Source organism: Ambystoma mexicanum, chromosome 9 (assembly GCF_040938575.1).
Source record: "Ambystoma mexicanum isolate Mex_15411 chromosome 9, UKY_AmexF1_1, whole genome shotgun sequence".
Taxonomy (NCBI): Eukaryota; Metazoa; Chordata; class Amphibia; order Caudata; family Ambystomatidae; genus Ambystoma; species Ambystoma mexicanum.
In genome coordinates this window covers 787,141,312-787,163,361 of record NC_090931.1, presented here as the reverse complement: position 1 = coordinate 787,163,361, position 22,050 = coordinate 787,141,312, and the positions used below count along the sequence as shown (strand labels likewise).

General features: G+C 45.5%; 1 protein-coding gene across 4 annotated transcripts in view; it reads left to right on the top strand.

Annotated features, from left to right (window-relative positions):
- Positions 1 to 22,050, top strand: part of ANKRD44 (ankyrin repeat domain 44) — a 1,456,106-nt gene that overhangs the window by 1,359,465 nt on the left and 74,591 nt on the right. For all 4 annotated transcript variants that reach the window (XM_069615728.1, XM_069615729.1, XM_069615727.1 and 1 more), the window contains one exon: positions 20,638 to 20,729. In XM_069615728.1, the coding sequence (XP_069471829.1) occupies positions 20,638 to 20,729 (92 nt within the window). The remainder of the gene's footprint in view (positions 1 to 20,637; positions 20,730 to 22,050) is intronic.

The following is a 22,050-nucleotide window of genomic DNA, read 5'->3' as shown; positions in this document are numbered from 1 at the left end:
CTCTCATTCCTCATATAATCAGAAGGTTGAGGAAATTCTGTAAGTCCATGATCCTGATTGCCCCGGATTGGGCCGGGAGGATGTGGTACCCAAACATTCTAGACATGGCCATCCGCCCTCCATTCCGTCTTCTCGAGAGAGTGCATTTACTTTTGCAGGAGTCTTTTTCACTGATAAATCAGAACTCTGAACCTTCACACCTGGTTTCTGAGAGGTTAAGATATAAAGATTGGGACCTCCCAGAAGATGTGATGAAAGTGTTACTTTCAATTATACTGCTCAGAATACAAGGGGGATGGGATAGACATTGATAGGTTCCTGGATTCCCTCCCTGTCCCGGGCCTGCTACCAGACAAAGCCGACACCTTGGAAATCCCCATTTCATCGGAAGAAGTAATTGACACTATCTCCTCCTTGAAAAGTGGTACGGCCCCGGGGGATGACGGCTTCTCAGTCAAATTCTATAAGACCTATAGATCCACACTCGCCCCCTTTCTGGCCAAGCTGTTCAACTGTGCACTTAGCCAAGGGTCCCTCCCACCCACAATGATGTCAGCCTTAATAGTGGTCTTACCTAAAGAGGGCAAGGACCCAGCCTTATGCCAGTCATATCGGCCCATATCGCTCCTTAACACTGACGTCAAAATACTGGCGAAACTTCTGGCGAACAGATTGGCAAAATTCCTCCCTACCCTGGTACATGGAGATCAAGTAGGCTTTATCCCGGGGCGCCAGGGGTCAGACAACATCACAAAAACCCTCGACCTTATGCATGAGGCAACCGAGCAGGGAGTGGAGGGGTACCTCCTTTCACTCGACTCAGAAAAAGCCTTCGACCGGGTCGAATGGCCTTACATGATCAAGGTTCTTAGGAAAATGGGAATGGGAGATAATTTTTGTAGGTGGGTCGCAGCACTATACAACTCGCCCACGGCGAGAGTATTAGTTAATGGGGGTACATCTGAGCCCTTTTCCCTTTCCCGAGGCACCCGGCAAGGCTGTCCCCTGTCACCTCTCCTATATGCCCTGGCCATGGAACCCCTGGCTATAGCAGTTAGGAATGACCCGGAAATCATGGGTATACGATGTGGTGAGTGCGAGTTTAAGCTCTCCCTATTCGCAGACGACATACTAAGCTACCTGACCAGCATCCAAAAATCCCTACCGAGGCTGTTTGATCTCATACACTTTTTTGGCTCCTTTTCGGGGCTTAGAATAAACACATCCAAATCAAGCATCATGCCAATGGGCCCAGGGGAACAAGATATTGAGAATAAAACCGACATTCAGGGGGTTAGAATCGAGCGAGAATCCACAAGATATCTGGGCACCATCATCCCCAGAGATCTGTCACAGCTATACCAATGGAATTTCCCTGAAATCCTCGCCCGGGTCAGTAGCGATCTCAAAAGATGGGCCCCCCTCACACTCTCCTGGCTGGGACGCATGGTTTCGGTTAAGATGAACATTCTACCACGCCTTCTCTATCTCTTCTCCGCTCTCCCTGTCGTGATTCCCGAAGCCTTTTTCGAGGTGCTCCAGTCCCGTGTCCTCCACTTCATTTGGAATGGCAAAAGACCCAGGGTTAAAACCTCCACTCTGACCCTCCCTAAATCCCTTGGTGGCTTTGGACTCCCCGATTTTAGGCTTTACTATAAAGCAGCCCAGTTTAGGGTGATGTTGGAGCACATGCGGGACGATATGCGTACATTTTGGACGTATGTCGAAGACACCCACGCACATCCGAGGAAGGTCAGGGACTATCTCTGGGCCTCTCCCAGGTCACTCCCCACACAACTCAAGACACATCCTACCTTAGCAGTCCTTTGGACGCTGTGGAAACCCAACAAAGCCAATAATTTGATATCTACATGGCCTTCTCCTCTGACATCACTCTGGGGCCCCCCCATCGATCTGGACATGAGGGGCTTTCGGGACACTCAGGCATGGTCTGACATGGGACTGGAAAGAGTCTCCCAGCTTATACGAGAAGAGGGCTTCATCGAATACGACAGTTTGACGGAGGCTCTGATGGATAGGCCCCCCACGGTTTTTGAATTCCTGCGGTTGAAGGGGATACTTACCCAACCAAGGTGGTCCGAACAGCTTAGTCGCCCCCTCACCCCATTCGAACTTATTCTGGCCAAAAGTAGATCTCGCAAAGGTTCGCTATCTAAGTTCTATAGTGCGCTGATTACAGCGGACCTAGACGGCAGACAACCCTTCAAGCGCATATGGGAAGAGAGGATGGGAATGTCAATAGATGATCACACCTGGAGTGCGGTTTTTAAGTGCATTTTCACGGGCTCCCTATACACAGCAGCTATGGAACACAACTTTAAAATCCTCCATTCATGGCATCGCCCCCCGGCTCTGTTGTCTAGAATGTACCGGGATGTTTCCCCCCTATGCCCCAGAGGTTGCCACCAACGGGGAACCTGGTTTCACATGTGGTGGAGTTGCCCGTCCATACAGGTATACTGGACGGAGCTTCTTAGCTGGATCAAAGATATCGAGGGTTATGGACCATCTTTGCACCCGCTGGAAATCCTACTGGGCTCCCCCATGCCTGAGTCGGAGGGGAATGCCTTCCCCAAGGTCATCAGCGCTATGTTGCGGGCAGGGAGACTGGCGCTTGCCCAAAAATGGAAGAGTGTCCTGGCCCCCTCCAAAGAGGAATGGCTCTGCAAGCTTAGGGTGATTTTCAGCTACGAAAAACTCTCGGCAATAGCGAACGATACCATGTCTGATTTTGTCCAAGAATGGACAGCACTGCTGCTGCACGATGACTGTATTACTATGCGATTGTAGAGGGGCGATCGAACAAATGTTTAAGCCAAAGGTTAAATTGCGCGAGTCCCCACACTCCTTGGGGGGTTGGACTTGCCCCGGCCTAATCGCTTCATGGTATTACCCCACTGTTTCATGGTTCACGTTTTTCTGTCGAATGCTAAGCAAGTGTTCTTCCCTATGCTCAATGTATATGTATTATCCCTAAAGTTGGTGTGACAATTGTTTGGGGGGAAGGACTGGGAGGGGGGAATAGGGTCTGGGAGTTAATCAGAAAATGTTCCTGACAATGTGATTTCTCCTGCATTTATTGCGGGTGGGATAGGCCAGTTGGCCCACCCTGTCGTGTATGTTGTCAATAAAAACAAAAATTTAAAAAAAAAAAAACAAAGTGTTACTTTCGCCAGGAGACCAGCAACAAAAGCATTATACCACTGCCGTTGGGATAAGTTTTACAGCTGGTGTGGATCTAAATAAATTGATCCTTTTACTTGCAATACATCTGCAGTGCTTTCCTTTTTTCTGCACATAGCCCATCAGCCTACAAGTGGATAGCATCAAGGAATACCTGGCGACGTTCTCCATTTTTAAAGGCATGCCCGAGCAAGGCTCTTACTTTAAGATACTGATTGTCACACAATTCCTGAAAAGGCTACCAAACACTTGCCCACCGGTCCCTTTTCTGGTTCCGTCCTGAGATTTGAACCTAGTAGGCACTTTTTTAATGGGAGCTCCGTTTGAACCTCTGTATTCTTGTCCACTCAGGTTATTGACCTTGAAAACTAACTTTTTGGTAGCCATCACTTCCTCTCTCGGAGTGCGTTGTAAGAAAGGCATGGTAGACACAAGTGATCACAGTTCAAGGGTGTTTATTAAATTATAAAATGAGTGGGGTAAACGCCTAATCTAAACCTAAATCTAAGATGGGAGCAAGCTACGACCATCAAATAATAATACCTTTCAAGTGGAGTCTAGTCAAATAAAAGGACCTAGTTTAAGAAACCTATTGCCAATCCTTACTGCTATGTTACAAAATAATGTGGGATAATGTTCATAAGAAAAGAAAGCAGTGTTCACAAAATGATAAGTCAGGATGTTATGGCCGGGGGTCTCCCTTCCCCACGTTTTGCAGCATGGGACAAGGCGGGAATCTCGAGCACAGCACACTCGTGGGCTTCTCCGGCACGAGCTTGCAGTTCCTTTTCTCAACAGCACATCACTGCTCTCTTGCACTTTTCCACTTATTTCCACTAACCCACCCCCTCTCCTCCCCTTTCTCAGAGCCGCCAGAGCGCCAGGGGACCACTTCGGTGGTGATAGTGCGCTGTACAAATGTCCTTTAACATAACATTTAACAATATCAGGGCCTTCTGTGCCCAAGTCTCTTCTCATGCAAAGGCTCTTGCTTCAGAGGGCCCGATATGCCAAAACAACGAAACAGAGGTTCCTTCGCTTAACCTTTACGTCGGGTGATTACCCTTCACCCTTGGATTCCCTCAGCCAGGCTCCGATACTTCTCTGTCGTCAGCCTCCCTCAGTCAGGCTTAGACCAACCACTCACTGTGGACATCCCTCAGTCGGGTTCATACTTGTCACCACAATGTTGCTCACTTAGCTTCTTCACAACTTGTTAGGCAGAAACCTGTGCAGTTCCCTTGGGGATCACTGCAAAAGATTTAAGACTACAGGTGTTTGGCAGTAAACCCACTTGGTAGCAGTCTGTACCACACAGATTCACTTGGTAGCTGTGGCTGAGCAGTCAGCCTTCCCTCAAGAAGAGTTAGGCAGTATGTAGATTATACACCATAGGTACAGAGATACAGTAGCACAAGCAAACACTGACCAGAGCTTTGGTGTAAAAGTATATAATTATTTATTTAAAGACACACTTGTAAATTACACTAGCAACAAAGAGGTAAGTAAATTCAGCACACAGTCACTATTATATATATACAACCCTATTTACTTATTAGACAAGTCTTAATGAGAAACACCACTTATTTTCAGACAGAGGTGAGCACTTAACATAAGATGGCACTCTAATAAGTTATTAAAAAGGGAGGGAACAAGGCAGAGTTATGGAAGCACACACATTTCAATACTTTTAAAAGAACCACAGTAAGGCAGGATAGGCAGAGTTCTACTGGAGAGCAAGGAAGTCAATTGCAAGGCCCAATCTTGGAGAGAGCAAGCAGAAGGGGTCCAGGTTCACACAGTGGGGTTATGCCCAAAGAGCCTTGTAGATAGTTTGCACACAAAGAATGAAATTAAAGTCAGGAAAAGTTAGCTAGGGTTGTCCCAGGCCAGCCCAGGTTAGAAAGTTGAGGCTTTACTGTCACCCCGAACGATCGGTCGCAAGGGAAGCCAGGCGGGACGCAGTACCTTAAGTGTGAAGGAAGCTTCAGCGGGGGCAGTTGTTCCTGGCATCGGGTGCAAGTCGGTGTTTCGTCCAGAGGAAGAGGAGGTCTCACCGTGGAGGAAAGAAGAAGGTCGTTGCACTGCCAGGGAAGAAACCAGCCGCGGAGTTCTTCGGTTAAAAGGTACTACCCTTCTCTTCGCGGTATTGGTAAGCCGTGGTATTCCGGTTGCCGGGGTGCTTGGCACGGGCAAGGCGGCCATGAGATGCTCCAGGGAGGTGAAAAGAGGGCAAAACTGGTTATCCCCACCAGTCAAAGGAAGAAGACTCTGCGGACTGGAGATCTCCTCTGTCGTCGGGAAAAGTGGTTCAGCAGGGCTCCACCGGTGGTGTCGTCGTTGCAGGTCGGCTCAGCTTCTCCCTCCTCGAATTCTTAGGTCCTGTGGCGACTTCTGAAGTTCTAGTCCCCAAAGCCCCGCTTTTATGCAGCATACCCCCATTCATTCAGCCTAGCTGTCAATCAAACATGTTAAGTGGTGGGCCGGCCGGCTCACCGCTTGGGCCAATCACACAAGAGTGCGACTTGAGTTGCCAAGGCAACTCAGTCCAGGGTGCCTAAACCCCGTCCTACACCCCCTGTGGTACCCAGACAGAGTGGCACCACCTTTGGAGGCTTCTGTGGAGAAGCCCGCCAAAAAGTGGAACAAAGGGCTCGACTTGGGTTGGAGTCTCAGAAGAGAACACAAACGCCATTTTAGAATTGAGCTCTGGCAAAAAATACCAACCAGTGAATTAATATTAAATAAATAAACCAGCGGTATGTTCGAGGCTATAGGAATTGAATAATTAAAGTTGGTAGCCTCGAACAATGGGAAAATCCCATAGGGATATATTCACGGTCGAATAGTAGTAGTATCCACTGCCACCAGCCAAAACTCAATCAGGGGGACGGAGACCTGCCCCCTCGAACAACAGACCCCGGGGCAATCGAATTGCCCCGACCAGTACGTCCACAATATGATGGTTTGTACTGGTTTCTGTTCATAATTTGGGACTAGTAAAGCCAATGGTGACTTTACATGCCCTGGAGACAGTAGTCAATCCCAGGGTATGGAGTCTATGTTTGGGGGTCGCGACGACACCCCTGGGTTACGGCGCGGAGGGTGCTGTGTAACACACATCAAAAACACATGAGACCCTATGGGGTAAAAGACCCCATAGCCCATAAAACACATAGAAAGACAAAGGCACACCTTAAATCTTGTCTAAGAGTGGTAGTAAAAGAGTCTCACTCTTAGCAGGAGAAAAAAATAAACCCCAAAAATCCAGCAAAGCTGCTGGAGGACTCACTAGGTTTGGGAAATTAGCCTTTACAGAGAATTCTCCCTAACACAACTTGATTCTTGACGTCCCACAGTCGGGTTTACTTTCGCCTGTCAATCACAATCTCCTTATTTGTAATATTCAAAAGTCTTAGTCTTTTTAAACAACCCCTTTGGTTGAGTGGGATCCCCCTCATCCGGGCTCAGACCTTCCAAAGCACTTGGCAATCTTAAACAGAGACCTACAACAACTGATCAAGTAAGAACAGCGCTGCTGAGTAATACCGATTTGATGGCGGAAACCTGCCATGAGTCTTGTATGAAGGAACGAGAAGAGTTGGATAGCTCATTCCCAGCAGCTGACCAAGAGCAAGACTTGATGGAACCATCCTTGATGATGATGATGATGGTGATGGTGATGATGATTTACACAATAGCTGGGATAATGGTATTGATGGAACTATTGAGCCTCTTTTACCAAGCCTACAACCTCACAGAAACGTATACATCAAATCAATCTCAGGATCCGGCTAAGAGTCAGCATTTTATATCTTTGGAAGAGAAGAGAGCCAGGGCCGTCAAAAACCAAAATGATCAGAATAAATCATCAGACGATACAAGTAAGTTTGAAATTGGATTAGACAGAAGACTATAATAGAACTATCTTAAATACTAAATTTAATGGCTCAAATTACAACAATCAGAGCGTGAGGTTCGCAAATGTAAAGAACCAAGGGTACCCCAAAATAAGAAGAGATGATGCGACCACGGGTAATGTGCTCATCTTGGAACGTATCCCAAGTATAGAAGCTGGGCTAATCCTAAATCGGAATAATATTATCAGATTGTTCTACCATGTACCAAATCTGATGGCGATCTCCTCATGGGATAAAACAGTTGTTGAATTCCACTGTGAAGAAAAACTGGACTGTTTTAGCATACATATCCCTTCTAACATTGTGTGCAATCAAATCCTGGCAGCGGCACATGATAAAAGATCCTTAGGTTTTGGAATACAAGAACTGGAAAAGGCAAACAATGCAACCGCAAGAGTAGAGGATTAAACAAAGAGAAGAAAGAAGGAATGGACCACATGTACATTGAAAAAGTCCTCCAGAAGACAGGACAAACAACTTTCAGATTTGAGGAGAGGCGGAAATGAGGACAACTACACCCATGACACCAAACCCTTAAAAATCAGCTTCAACAAATCTAGTGGGGTTAGAAGGATCTCTTGTGAAACAAGAAGAAGGGGAAAAACAAACAAAGTGAGTGACTATTCATGGGATTGGCTTGCGGAAAGCTTAGCCTCGAGGAATGAGATGTAGCTCCCTGCTGACAAGCCCAGGGGAATCACTTGATTATTATCATGGAATTCTAAAGGCTTTAAACACCTTTTTAATAATACAAGCCTGTACTGGGAAATAATAAATAGTTTTTGCTTACATGAGACGTGGCTGCAGGAGAAACCACTGATTGATGGTTTCTCCGCATACCTCAATCCAGATGTGAAAGGAATTAAAGGACAACCAAAATATGGCCTGTTAACCATCATAACAAATGGGCCAGACTAGAAGGTGCTAGAAATTCTAAACCCAAGCCTGTATATCCAGCATCTACAGACAGAGAGACGCTAAACTTGGTCGACCAAGAACCCAAACTAATAGATCAAGGAAAAACTACTTACCCCAACTTAAATGTGGCGACCTGAACATTGATTGTTTGAAACACGAGTTTAACGATAATATTCCCCATCAAGATCCCTGTAAATCCAAGAAAGTTAGGACTTTCACCTGAATGCAGGCTATGGAAGAAAGAGAGCACCACATGTTAAATGAGAATACTCCTGGAGATAGCCCTGGTGCTGCAACATGGAGACAGGGAATCAATCGGCCACTTTGGGTTACTGTTTCGCTTTCCTGAATATCATAGATGAAATCACCTTGCTGGAAGTGTTGAAGATGGATCTAAGTGACCACGACATTATGGAGATAAGCTGGAGCAAAACCCTAAATGAAAATCCTAGGGTAAACATTGGAAGGATTGAAGTTGAACCCGTAAGAAATAGGCTGTGGATTAGAACAAAGGACATACCAATTTTGAGCAGCAACTTGGCCAGGTCTATTAAAGCTCAGTCACGAGGGATGGACTATGCTCTGCTCCTCAGTAGCTATATGGAGAAGAGATCGGCAACAAAGAAACCCTATTTTAACCAGGAACATAGCTATGACCATCAAATAATGTCACAAAGAAGAGAGCTTTAGCAAACTTCCAGATGTAATAAAAGCAGACACTATAAGGAACCGAAAACAACGATGTTGAAACTGGCTGATATCCCGTAAATCTACCCTCAGAAAAATGGCGAACGAATGCTATATGCAAAAACTCTAGAAATGTTTGGGAAATAGTAAATAGCCTGGGCTCACCACAGGAAGCACTGCAATACAATCCTATCTAAGGAAGTCTGGGTTCGGCAATATGGACAATTGTTTAGTGCCCCTGGTCATGTCAAACCTATAGTGGAAGAAATGAGTCGGTCAACATGGAATCTGCAAGTAGAAAGAGATTAATTGCTTACAGTTATAAAAAACGCAAGCAGCTTGCGAGCATCTGGACCAGACAGCCTGACAAACTACATGTTAAAGGCAGACCCTGATCACTGGGCAGATTTTTGTTATATCCTTTTCAAATGCAAAGTTACTTAAATATGCAAATGAACAAGAGGGCTCCTGGGAGTCCCTCTGCCAGACATTGGTCCTGGTTACAAGAGACTTACCCAGAGTCTTTAGCTCACTATCTTTCAGAGAGAATAAATATCCCAAACATATCAGTCCCCCCCCCTTGTTAATTTGCATATTTAAGTAACTTTGGGTCCCACCCTAAGTTACATGGGGAATCCAGACGTGGACCCCTTGCTCACTATTCTTAGAGAGGCACAGCTCCACCCTACTGATGAGGTCCAACCAGACCGAAACACTTGTCTGGGGTTGCTATTGGTACTCTTGTTCAGAGGAGAATTGCCTAGCATTCCTGTGCTGGTCTGCCCCAGGGCAGGACAAAGACTGATATGTTTGAGATATTTCTTCTCTGTGAAAGATAGTGAGCTAAAGACTCTGGGTAAGTCTCTTGTAACCAGGACTAATGTCTGGCAGAGAGACTCCCAGGACCCCCCCCCCTTGTTAATTCACTGCTTTGCACCCTGTGCCATATCAGAAAAGTACACAAGCGCTGTGCACGCCATGCAGGAGCCGCCCTAGCAGCCCTCCCTGCAAAACAGAGCACATGTGTTTCAAAATTGGGACATTGGCGCAAGGCCTAATACCATTATGGGGCGCAACCCACGCCACCCAAAACAGAGCTGATGTGTTTCTACAATGTAAACTATATTTTACATTTGGCGTAAATGCTGCCCTGCTCCTACCGCAGGGCAACTCACGAGCAGCGTGGTGCAGTGCCTGCAGTGCTTTTCAAATCGGGCTCTTCATGGCCGAAACACACGCACAAAAGATCGTAGCTGCTGGAATGAGAAAGTGTGTTCATTAACTGCGCTAGCCAACTTTTCAGCTGGTTTGTTTTTAGTCCACAACTCTTGGCGCTATTTTACCTGGCCCAATAATGCACATGGCTGAAGCATTTTAGACCAGGCCTTGCTTTATTGTGTGCATTCTGGCATTTACAGTTTTCACATCACCATCATACATGCAGGCCTGCAAGCCCAATTGATTTATAGGCCTCTGCCTGACTCCGGGCATCCCGTGCCATCATGGCCCATGGCCCAGCCTGGCCCTGAAGTCCTGACAGTCTTCAGCGTTCAAGCAGTCACAGACTGTCACAGAAACAGAGCGGACATGCTCTGATCATGACCCGGCTAAAACAGAGCGTACCTGCTCGGATGATGGCCCAGCTGGGGCACAAGAAACATTTCACTTCATTTCGCTGGTCTCAGTCTCCCGGTTCCATCTTGTAAAAAGATGGAGATGAGAGCTGCAAACTAAACTAAAATATAGACACAGGAGAAATGCACTACCAAGTTACGAGGGCTAATCACCCACACTAACGTGAGATGGGGGTTTAGATTCTATTAAAGACAAGGTGGTGAGTATTATGCATTACAATCTTTACTCTGAAACCACAGCAGCAAAGAAAAAACTTTTACAAACAAAAAAGTTGTAAAGAATAGAACTAAATAGAGTTCAATGTCAATGTAAGGGAGCTTCCCAATCCATCATGGAGGACAGGTCAAGCCCTGCAGGAGACCAATGAGCAGTGACCCTTCCTTATATAAGTCCATTACTCTAAACCCAGCCCCTCTTTCTCTAGCTGTCTTGAACCAGACGTCCACTGCACAGATTAGATGATAAACAATGAAGGCAAATCCAGCAAAGCTCTCGTACCACGCACTCCACAACTTGTAACTGTGAGCCACACTCCTGATCAGAACCTCGACCAGAACCTCGACTCATAGCTGTAAGAACAACAAGCAAGAAGGGTGGGTGGATGGGAAGAACAACAAAACCAAAGAATGTTCTCTCTTGAAACACCTGTTTACATGCCTGTCATAGCTGTCATATCATATCAAGGGTGGGTGGGTTAATACTCGCCTCCTTGCCTTTAATATAATCTAAACCCCCATCTCACGTTAGTGTGGGGGATTAGCCATTCTATGACGAGACAGGAGGCTCATATTATGCAAGTTCGAAGCCATTGCATCCCATTAGTACAACATGATCAGTACAATCGAGACAATAATAAAAAATAATAGGAGAAGAAATGTGTTAAATGCTTTCATTAGATCAATCAGCTGACCGCAAGAGAATTGCCCAAGACTAGGCTGCCCGAATAACTTTCTTATAAGGCATAGCCAAATCCCTGCAAGCAAAACAACTGGAAGATGTGCAAATTCCAGCGTTCCTTACAGGCCACCAAAACCAACTGGTTAAAAAGAGGGGGGAAAACACCGACCAAAGTTTTCCTATACTAATATGTTAGGAAAAAAAAACTCAGAAAAATAAACTCCTCCGTTGTCCAATCAAACATTTAAAACACTTAAATTCATACCATCTTTGGGAACCTCAATAGCAAACCAAAGAAGATAAGCACTTAGCTCTCCTGGAGATAAAGAAAAATACCCCTTAGGGGTGAAAGCATTGTAGGTTCCATGCCATGCATTAAAGGAAGATATCCCATTAGAAACAGGGCATGTCACATAACTATACTGGGGAACCAAGTGGGAAAGACAAATCTTCATAAAAGGTAAAATGGGAGTAAGAGGTAATTTTATTAATCTGTAAAAGGACGACCTATCATGAGCGGAGCTGATAAGCAATAGACTTAACACACACCATTGTCTTCAGACATATGTGTATACTAAAGAAGGTATGTCTTGTGGAGGCAGAAGCAAAATGGAAGAGAGGGCCCCACCTGAAAAGCAAAACCTGCCAAACTGCCAAAATCGAGACCTTCAGGCCTCCCGAGCTCTTGAAGAAGGACTCTGCTACCCTGACAAAAGGCAGATATTTACCAAAAACCTGACCCTTAAGAGACCAAACTTGACAAGGAGAAAAAATGTATCTTACATCCAATCGCTCCCATTATAGTGATACCTGAACCCCCTTGTAGATGTGCCCAGTGCTTGAACCTTGTCCCTTCTCCATGGTTGATAAATCCCCTCGAGGATCATAAACTAACCGAAGGAGGACCCCTAAATTCCAAAGTCTTAGCAAAGACTTTAAACTGCCAAGAACTGATCACTAAACAGTTCAAATGAAGTTGCTCACCAGAAGAGGACTAACCTCTATCTTAGCCAATTTGAAGAACCTTAAATCTCCCAGCACCCTGAGCTGGCACCTTATTGCAAAAACAATCTCCTGTGAAACCCCAAAAGGTCTAACTGTCATGCAGGTTACTAGGAGAATCAGAAGTCATTAACTAAATATATATATATATATATATGTCCCAGCCCTCTGGGAATCGCACTGACAGACACCTTCTGATAGTTAATGTAGAGATGCTGGAATGCATTGTGATAGAGGGTCGTAATAAATTGGATGGGAGATTAGTAGCACTCCCAGACCCCGCTATTATCCCACCAAAGGATATTGAGCCGTCCCAAAGAAGGAGAACCCTCCCCACTTATCTAAGGAAAACCTTGCAACCCAGAAGAAGGCTACCCTGAGGACCACACTAAAGACCCGCTTTTCACCCTTAAAATAGATACACTGTTGCACTTCTAACCAACCCCCTGACCGTGGAAGGGGCTCCGCTTAACTTATTGAAATACCAGGAATTAGTGCAAAGGAAAATAAACTGATGGGAGGGAAAGGCTCAGTGCGAGTCTACACTGGTCACGAGTCAGAACTTCTTGTAAAAGGAAAAAACGGAAACCATCGGGTGTTACTCCAAGAGGTGTAATATTATGATACAATCTCCCCCAAGGATGGCAGGAAGGGGAATGAGGGTGGAAAGGACTCTGGGATAATTATCATGCTCCGTAAATGAAAGGCTGTGAAAGAATACTGGGACCACTGTCCCGTCAAACCCTGAGGTCTGAGTCTCTGTATGCGTGTGAGGCTGACTGGCCACTAAGGGAATCAGGGGAAGGAAAAAATGTAAGCACATTGTCCATAGCAAAATAGCACGTATATAGTGCTACAAACCCTCAGGTATACGAGTGTTGCTCATCACTACTACCAACGGTGTGTGGTGTTCACTTATCGATTGCAGCAGGATGAAAGACTGATTTAGACCTTTCCAAATTGGGAACTTGCATCAGAAGGCTCAGCGCGGATGTGAAAGCCAGCACTCTATTCGCTGCACTGTAGAAATATATATATCTATAACAAAAGAGGCTAAACAACTCTCTTGAGGGTACATAGGCCTGCTTGTACTCCTCGAGCAGAGGAGAAATTGTTACACACTGCTAGACGGTTAACTGAACAACAGGCCAAGCTTTGGGAGGAAAACCATGGGGCAGGCGTCAGAAAGTTATTATTTGACAACTCGTCCCTCTGATACCAGCAAGTGTTTCCAAACACTCCATCCAATTAGAACATGGTTGCCCAACTTGCCTTGCAACAAAACTGAACAGATACCCCCGAGCTGACCTCTCCACCAATAGTCCAAATAGTATAATGAATGTCATAATGGGACAAATAGTAAGGGAACCATGCCACCGCTAAAGAGAGCATCAAGCCCTGCAGACCTCAATAGGGGCATAACGCATCATTTTTTCTTCCTCATGTCGAGAGAAAATTCTGTAGCTTGAGCAACACGGTTATTGGGTGGAGAAATCTTTATTGGGGAGAGCAAAAACCTAAGGAAAGGACTGAGTTGTCCTGAAACTAACTAAGGTAAAGGGTGACAAATTTTAACTAAAAGACGAAGGTTAACACCAGAGTGATGGCTAGAGGGAAAGGTACAACCCCCCACATGAGTCTGTTTAAAACTACCTCCACACACTCTTTTCTTTAAAGTACTTAATAAATAAAATAATATTAAATAATATAAAATATTAGGAAGAGGGGTTACGCCCTCACAGGGGTCCGAACCCCCGGCCCTTATAGAAGCTGATACCTACTGAGCTATCCAGGCTACTGACAAATTCTGAAAAACGCAAAAGTGTTCCAGTCATCACTTAAACATATTGTTTAGCAAAAGAGTACACTGAGCAAGTGCACCTCAACTGCTCACCCTAACAGGGTGTGGCAACTAGCAGTACACGAGGGCGCACCTCGCAGTAGAATCCAGGCAAAGCCTGAAACCGAGCAGGATATGGCACGCTTACAGAAAAAATAATGACATCTGCCATATGCAACACCTAAACAAAACTGCCGACCTTAAGGGAGGAATAAACTGAGCAAGTGTGCCTCCAACTGCTCGACTGAGCAGGGCGTGATAACCAGCAGTACATGAGGGGTAACCTCGCATTAGAACTCAGGCCGAACCTGAAACCGAGCAGGTTATGGCACACAAACAGTTAAGGTAATCACCAACGCCATATGCAGCACACAAACACAGTTGCCAACTTTAAGCGAGGAATACACTGAGCAAGTGTACCTCAAGCTGCTCACCCTAGCGGGGTGTGGAACCAGCAGTATACGAGGGGTCACCTCGCACAGAAACAAAGGCAAAGCCTGCCACCGAGCAGGTGACGAAACCTTTCCAGGGAAGATAATGACATCTGCCACCAGCAGCACCTAAACAAAAAACTGCCATGTTTAAGGGAGGAATACACTGAGCAAGTGAACATCAGACTGCTCACCCCAGCAGGGTGTGGCAACCAGCAGTACACGAGGGAGCACCTCGCAGAAGAACCCAGGCAAAGCCTGAAACCGAGCAGGTTATGCTATGCCTACAGAGAAGGCAGTCACCTAAGTCAGATGCAGTGCTTAAACAAAGCTGCAGATTGTCAGCACATCAGGCTCTAGAGCGGGCGGGACATCACCACAATACATCTGCAAAATATCCCTATTTAAATAACAAAAATAAAAAATATACAAACGAATACTTATAAATATATATAAATAAAGCAATAAATATGTACTGGACAAGGCGGGAATCGAACCCAGGTCTCCCGGCATGGTAAACATGCAGCCCTGTCAATGAGCTATCCTGCTTCTGTACTGAAGTAGAAGCTTTTACAATATTTCAAACACCCAGTCACTGAAACCTGCCAAACTGGCACAAGAAACATATGGCCCAGAGCAACTTGGAATTCCCAAGTGTTCTTTGAAGTAATTGGGAAATGCGCAAATCTTTCTGAGCAGGCCCAGAGGCCCGAGCGCGGGATCACACAGGGCAGACAAGCACATTAATTTACAGCACCTGCTGACTTGAACAACAAGATCTTCATCCTTGAGGCCCGTGTAGAATTCAAGAGGAGGGAGGATTCGCTACATTTGATTGACTAACATCAGATAATGCGAAAGGGGCACCATAGACACCAATGTCAGAAGCAACAGCTTCTTTCCGACCGTTGCGCAATGGGCTTATAAAAGCCTTCATTTCCCCAGAGCCTTCCTAAATCAAGGAGGCTCTCACACGTGCTGACAGACACCAGCAAAGAGGCTGGAGCGCACACATGGCAGGCAAGCCCATAAAAACCACAACAAGGTCTGCTAATGAGAGAGGCCTGGGCGTGTTGGGTTCTGAAGCAAAAGCTTCCATTAGACCGACGCGCGCGGGATTAAATACTTCGTAGTCAGGAAATGATAAATATATAAAAACGCTCTTAAAAGCTACAAGTATAAAAACGCATGTTGCTCTAGTTTATCAAAAAACACATTACCAAAAGCAATGGCTGCATGTGGCCTCCAGACACAATGTCAAAGCAACATGTATATTAATAAATACATTTATATTAAATTTACACAATTTAATTTACACAAATTAAGGCCCTAAAGTACAATGAAGGCCTACTACTGACTAACATGCAAGGCACAACTAAAAGGAGTGACTTAGCTGTGATGTCAGCAGCAAAGAAAGAGGGGTTCGGTTTAGAGTAATGGATTTATATAAAGAAGGGTCACTCACTGCTCATTGGTCTCCTGCAGGGCTTGACCTGTCCTCCATGATGGACTGGGAAGCTCCCTTACATCGACATTAAACTCTATTTAGTTCTGTTCTTTGCAACTTTTTTGTTTGTAAAAGTTTTTTCTTTGCTGCTCTGGTTTCAGAGTAAACATTGTAATGCATAATATGAGCCTCCTGTCTTGTCATAGAATCGGGCTCAGCACTTACCAAACAAGGCAGCACTGCACGCACAGGTGGTGGCTCATCAGCTGCTTCAAGTTCTGGTCTCTGGCTCAGCTATGCATATAGAATAACACAGACACGCCCTGGCTGAGAAATTACTCTGTCACTCGGCATCTCTGAAGGCGGCACCGCAGTGCCCAGGCTCTCGTGCGCCTACCCCTCCAACACTGAGTCAAACACATTTCATTGGCTGACAAACAGCCAATGAAATACATGTTACGCATTTTTCTTCTGTTACTGTGCAGATGCCAGATCCTTACTGACACACACTGGGCTGTTTGCGCATATGTTAATACTGGTGGGGCCAAACCTGTAGTGCCCCGCCAGCCTCGTAATGTAAATGATTACGCTAACTGCGCAGAGCCTAGGAGCTCCATGCGGTATTCTAAGATAAAGTGCGTTAAATGGGACATGCCCCAGCAGAGGGGTGCGTCCCACTTCACACCGTTTTCTCTGTATGGCGATGCATGCCAGCCCCAGGCCTGGTGAGCCATGTGCAACGATAATTATCTATTTAATTGCAGTGATGCTGTGCAAGGCGTGTACTGCAAATAGAGTGGACTGACTTTAGTATATTAATGCATGCAGCGTTTCTCTGCACTCTTGGTGAGGGGGTGGCACCCCCACCCCCTAAATAAGGAGCCACCACTGGTCCCAGCCTGGACTTCAGGGGCTTGAACAAGTTCCAGAGGAAGGACAAATTCAGGATGGTGACATTGCGAGAATTTCTCCAGGCTTTGCAAAGCCAGGATTGTTTGGTGTCGTTTTATCTATGGGACTCCTCCTCAGGCATTTCATGAGGTTTGTTTTCAGGATCATGCTTTTCCAGTTCACAGTGCTTCCTTTTTGGGTTGACCTCCATACCTAAGGTGTTCACCAAGCTGATAGCAGTGGTGCCAGCCCAACTCAGGAGGCATGGAATCCAGTGTCACTCTTTAGAGCAGTATCAAGGCACTTCGAGGACACGTTTGCTGCTTCACAGTTTCGGCTTCTTCTTGAATTTCCAGACATTGGACATGTGGGTCGGGAAGGCTTCCCCTCCTAGGAAAGAGTCCCCAGCATTCATCAAATGGTCATGCTGTTCCAGAACTCTGACAAGCTACCAGCCTCTGTGTTTCTCTGCCTCCTGTGTTTCATGGCCTACTGCATTTTTCTGGTGCCATAGACCAGTCTGAGGAAGCATTGCCTAGAGTGGCTACTCCATTGTGGTCGGTGGTCGCAATTTGCTGGTTACATGTCTGATGCCCTCACGGTTGCAAGGATGGTGGCCACCAATCTGTTGTAGTCAGACAGGGAGAGTAGAGTGGCAGGGGGACCATTCTGGGCACCTTGCCAGAAGCCTAGGTTGTAACAGATGCATCCCTGAAAAGCTGGGGGGCTCACTGCAGGGATCTACAGGTAAGCAGGCGTTGGTCCCATGTGGAGTGCCAATGGCACATCAATCTGCTGGAGCTGGGAGCTGTCAGACCTGCATTGATGCTTTTGTACTGTCCCTTAGGGGCAACAATGTTCTGGTGTTAATGGGCAACATGGTGGGGGGTGCAGACACTGCACCTATGTGTGGAGGCCATACTGTTTTGGCTCTGTGTTTTGTAGAACAAACTTTTGATCTCTGTGGTCCATCTAGCAGGGACTGAAAACGGGTTGGCGGATGTCCTGAGCAGCCAGGGTTCGGTCTCCTGCAAGTGAGAGATTTTCCCAGAGGTAATTACCGAGATCTTCTACCTTGAGGGAATTTCCTTCTGGGGGACAACTTTTGGAGTGGATCTTCGACCTTCACTATGTGTTCTCCCTGATTCCAGTCACCCCATTGGTTCTCAGTATGTTGAAGTTTCAAGCTCACCTGATCCTAATCACTGCAGACTGGGCGAGGAGGATGTGGCACCCAGACCTTCTGGAGCTGTCCATTAACCCACCTTACTGCCTTCCTCAGAGAGCATATCTCTTGTCACAGTCAGAGGTTGGGGTGCTCCATCTGAATCCAGAGTGTCTCAATCTCAATGCATGGCTCTAGAGAGTCTAAGATACAATGGCTGGGATTTAACGGAATATGTTTTAGGTGTTGCTTGCTGCATGCAGGCACTCTGCGAGATCGAAAATTTCGAATTTGTTTTTCCTTTCACTGCAAGTATATGTGGAGGCAGGACCCCCCCGCAGAACCCCCATACTCCCCTTACCTTTTTTATTACCTTAACCCAAAACAGACACATACTTAGGGTGAAGTGCAGAGAAAAATGTTCTGCATTTTCGCATTCAAAATATTTGAAGGTGCAGTGATTGTATGATACGCAGGTGGGCACAGTTAAAGGGTACCTAGCTTCTCTTTCTATGTTTAATAGACTACCAGACCAAGGTTCTTTCATTTTAGTCTCAGTGGTTGCCCAATTCCATACAGTGCTTGCAAATGTCGTCCCCCTCCCCATCAGTTCAATTTGTAATCCAAGCCTGGGATCTAAATCTAGTATTCTCTGTCTTGATTGTGGCTCCCTTTGAGCCTTTGCACGCTGCAGCGATCAGGCTTCCCACATTGAAAACGGTGTTTCAGTGGCAATTACACCAGGCAGATATTTTGGTGACATGCAGGTGCAGTCATCTAAGGTCACATTTCTTCAGTCGCCTAGAGGTCCGGAAAAAGTTTGCCGAAGGTTGTTTTGGAGTTTCATATTTCCCAAAATAAGGATTTGCCACTGTTCTTTCCACCAGTTCACCCATCCAAGGAGGCCAGGCTCCATAGACACAACCCTAAACAGGCTTTGAGCTAGCATGTGGCCAGAACGGCACCTTTTCCCAGGGACTGCCAGCTGTTTGTTGTGCTTTCACGAACACGGTTGGGCCACGCAGTGACTAAACACTTTATCTCAGCTCACAAGGGGGTAGCCGCTTGCTCTGCTCTTTAGATAGGGATGCTGTTGAAGGACATCTGACAGGTCCCAAATGGGTGTCCCTTCATACTCATACAAAGAATTACAGTTTGGATCATCTAGGGGCAGAGGTGCCTGCTTTGGCAGGGACATTTTACAAAGCCTTCTAGTGTAATAATTTGAGCCTGCCTCATCAACTGCAATGGGAGTCTAAACAGGCGAGGAATCTGTTGGAGGATGCAATCTATTGAAGGGGAAATTTACTACCCGGAATGTAATGCTAATTGGACCACAATGAGATTTGGAATTCCCAGACTTAGTTCCAAACAAAATAAAGAAGATAGGGGGAAACAGATGGGGATCTGAGGTAATATGGCATAGTGTGCAATATATATATATATATATATATGTGTCGACGTCCTGTTTGGAGCCAAGGAGTACGGGAGCCGAGATGAACGGGAGCTGAGGATGTCATTAAGCCCCACTAAACACCCTGTCGAGATTTTCAGATAACAGATGACGCTGGAGGATGTTTATCAAGATGAGGAATCTGAGGGAGGAGAATCCATAGAAAAAACATTAACCGGTTTCCTTTCTCTCCTTCCCCATTCTAAATGTTCCTCTCGATCGCCACTTTAGTCTTTACTGTCCCCGGTATTTAATTTCAATCATTCTTTTCCTCTCATGTTTTCCCATTTCTCCACTGACTGCTCTCTGACCCTTTATTATAGGCATGAGGACAAATCATCCAAAAACCATTGGTCAACTTGTCTTTTACATTTTTGTAAACATTTTTTTAAATGGGTTCATGAAACTGACCTTGCACGTAAGTATGTGCATACAGCAGTGCTAATGTTTTGGCTGCTCTGTTTCAGGCAAAAAGGTTTAGGTCTTTTGTCTCTCACAACAGATAGGCAAGTCACTGGATCTCAGTAAGCTGCTGGAGCTGGAAAGCAAATGCTTGGTTGTGCCCCTAACTGAATGAGCGCAGAGCGCAAAAAAGATCAACCCTCCAAAGACACATTTAAGGATTATAACTATGCCACTAGATGTGAGACCTGCTTTGGGATCTTTTCAGCACATGTTGAATCAGATGCTTGGTGGGGTCTAGCCTTGACCATATTCCTTAGCTTATCTAGATAATATAGCCATATTCAAACCTGGCTGCCTCGCCTGGCGAAACTGTAGGCGGGTGTTAGGGAATCTTTGTCACTCTACCCTTACAAGGAAGGAGTCAAGTGCTAACTTGTCCTTGTGATGGTGCACACCCTAAGAAGCAGATGGAAATTGAGAACACAAGAAACCTGGTCTTGCATTGCCAGCCAACAGCACCGACACAGGTGGAGATTATGAGTAGCAGCCAGCAAAGAGCCAAAATGTAAATATGATAGGTAGGTAGGTAGGGCTGATGTGTGGAGCAGACACGTAGTTCCTTAAATGCCTAAAATGAAAGATGTATTAGTTATGCAAGCAAGAATTATACCAAACATTTGGTACAGCAAATGCATAGCATTAACCTAAATGTGTGTGTGTGTGTCTGTGCTTTGTTTTTTAGGCCTCTACACATTGCTGCACGGAACGGTTTAAAGACGGCTGTTGAAGAATTGCTTGGCAAGGGGGCATGCGTTCTTGCACTAGATGAAAATGGTAATCAAAGCAGCACAATATGCTTACATTAGAAAAACTGTCTTAAGCATGATTTACTAAGTAGTGATGTAGCAAAGAGAACAATGTAATTGTGTTTTATAGGGAAATGTATTTTTGCATTGTTTCATTGTCTGGCTGTTGTGCTGTTAAACCAAATATGCTACTTTTTATGACCCTCTCCCGTGTTCTTTCAGTGTGCATCACCTTCATGACGCACCTTGTACTATAACAGAACATATATTTGCAATAACAGATACAAAATGGTGCACTACCTTCTAAGAAAAGGGTTCATTTAATGCCATCGTTTTTTCATCTGTGTAAAAATGCCCATAGAAAATGATTTCTAATGGATTCTTTCCTGCCTTCCTCATCTATGATATCCATATCCCAGCGCAGCTGTTCTCCGGAAGAGGGCGCGGCACAGCTCCACGTCGGGTTCGTCCGACTCCTGTACACACCATGAATAACATTGGGGCCAGTATTTGCAGTGGCGCAGTGCCCCATGACCAGAGTTCCTTTTTCCACGCCCTCTCTTCGCTTCAGAGGTCTTTGTTTTAATGAGGAAAGTTGGCACCCCCCTGCGAAGGCCCAAGCTGCAGTCTGTTTTAAGTGATTTTGGGTTTCTTGCTATTCCATAGAAATGTAACTATTAATACCTTTGAAGAAGGGTGTCGGCCACTTCACCGACAGCCTCAAAAGGGTGTACAGTATTATAGGGCTTATGGACCTTTTAATGGTTTCAAGTCTTCCCATCATGACAATAGAAGGGGGGACTATCTATTCGTCAGGTCCTCAATCTTCTTTATTATGGCTTGCATATTTACTTGGATCGTGTCTAGCATCTGGGTCTGCCTAGATATGTTATTCCAGTCGGCTACCGAATGAGATTAGAGTTGGACATATGGGCCTTCAAGCAATATTTATGTAGGAGCATTACCTCTGTTTTGTCGGAGTTCAATTTTTATCCTGAAACTATTGAATAACTACCTATTTCCCGTAAGAATATGGGGATGGATTCTTGAGGGTCCGCCATAGACTCCAATATGTCATCCGCATAGGCAAGCGTCTTCATTTTAAATGTTGACTTTCCTACACCTGTGATTGCCACATTTTCTCTGACCCTCTGGAGCAATGTTTTTGGAGCCAAAATAACTAGTAAAGGTGAGAGGGTGCAGCTTTGCTTTCTGCCTCTGTGAATTTGGAACCAAGTGGAAAATATGCCATTTACAGATACATTTGCTTTGTGATGACTGTTTAAGGTTATTATTAAGGAAATACCATTGTGTTCAAACCCATGCCAACTCATCAACTGGGATCAAAA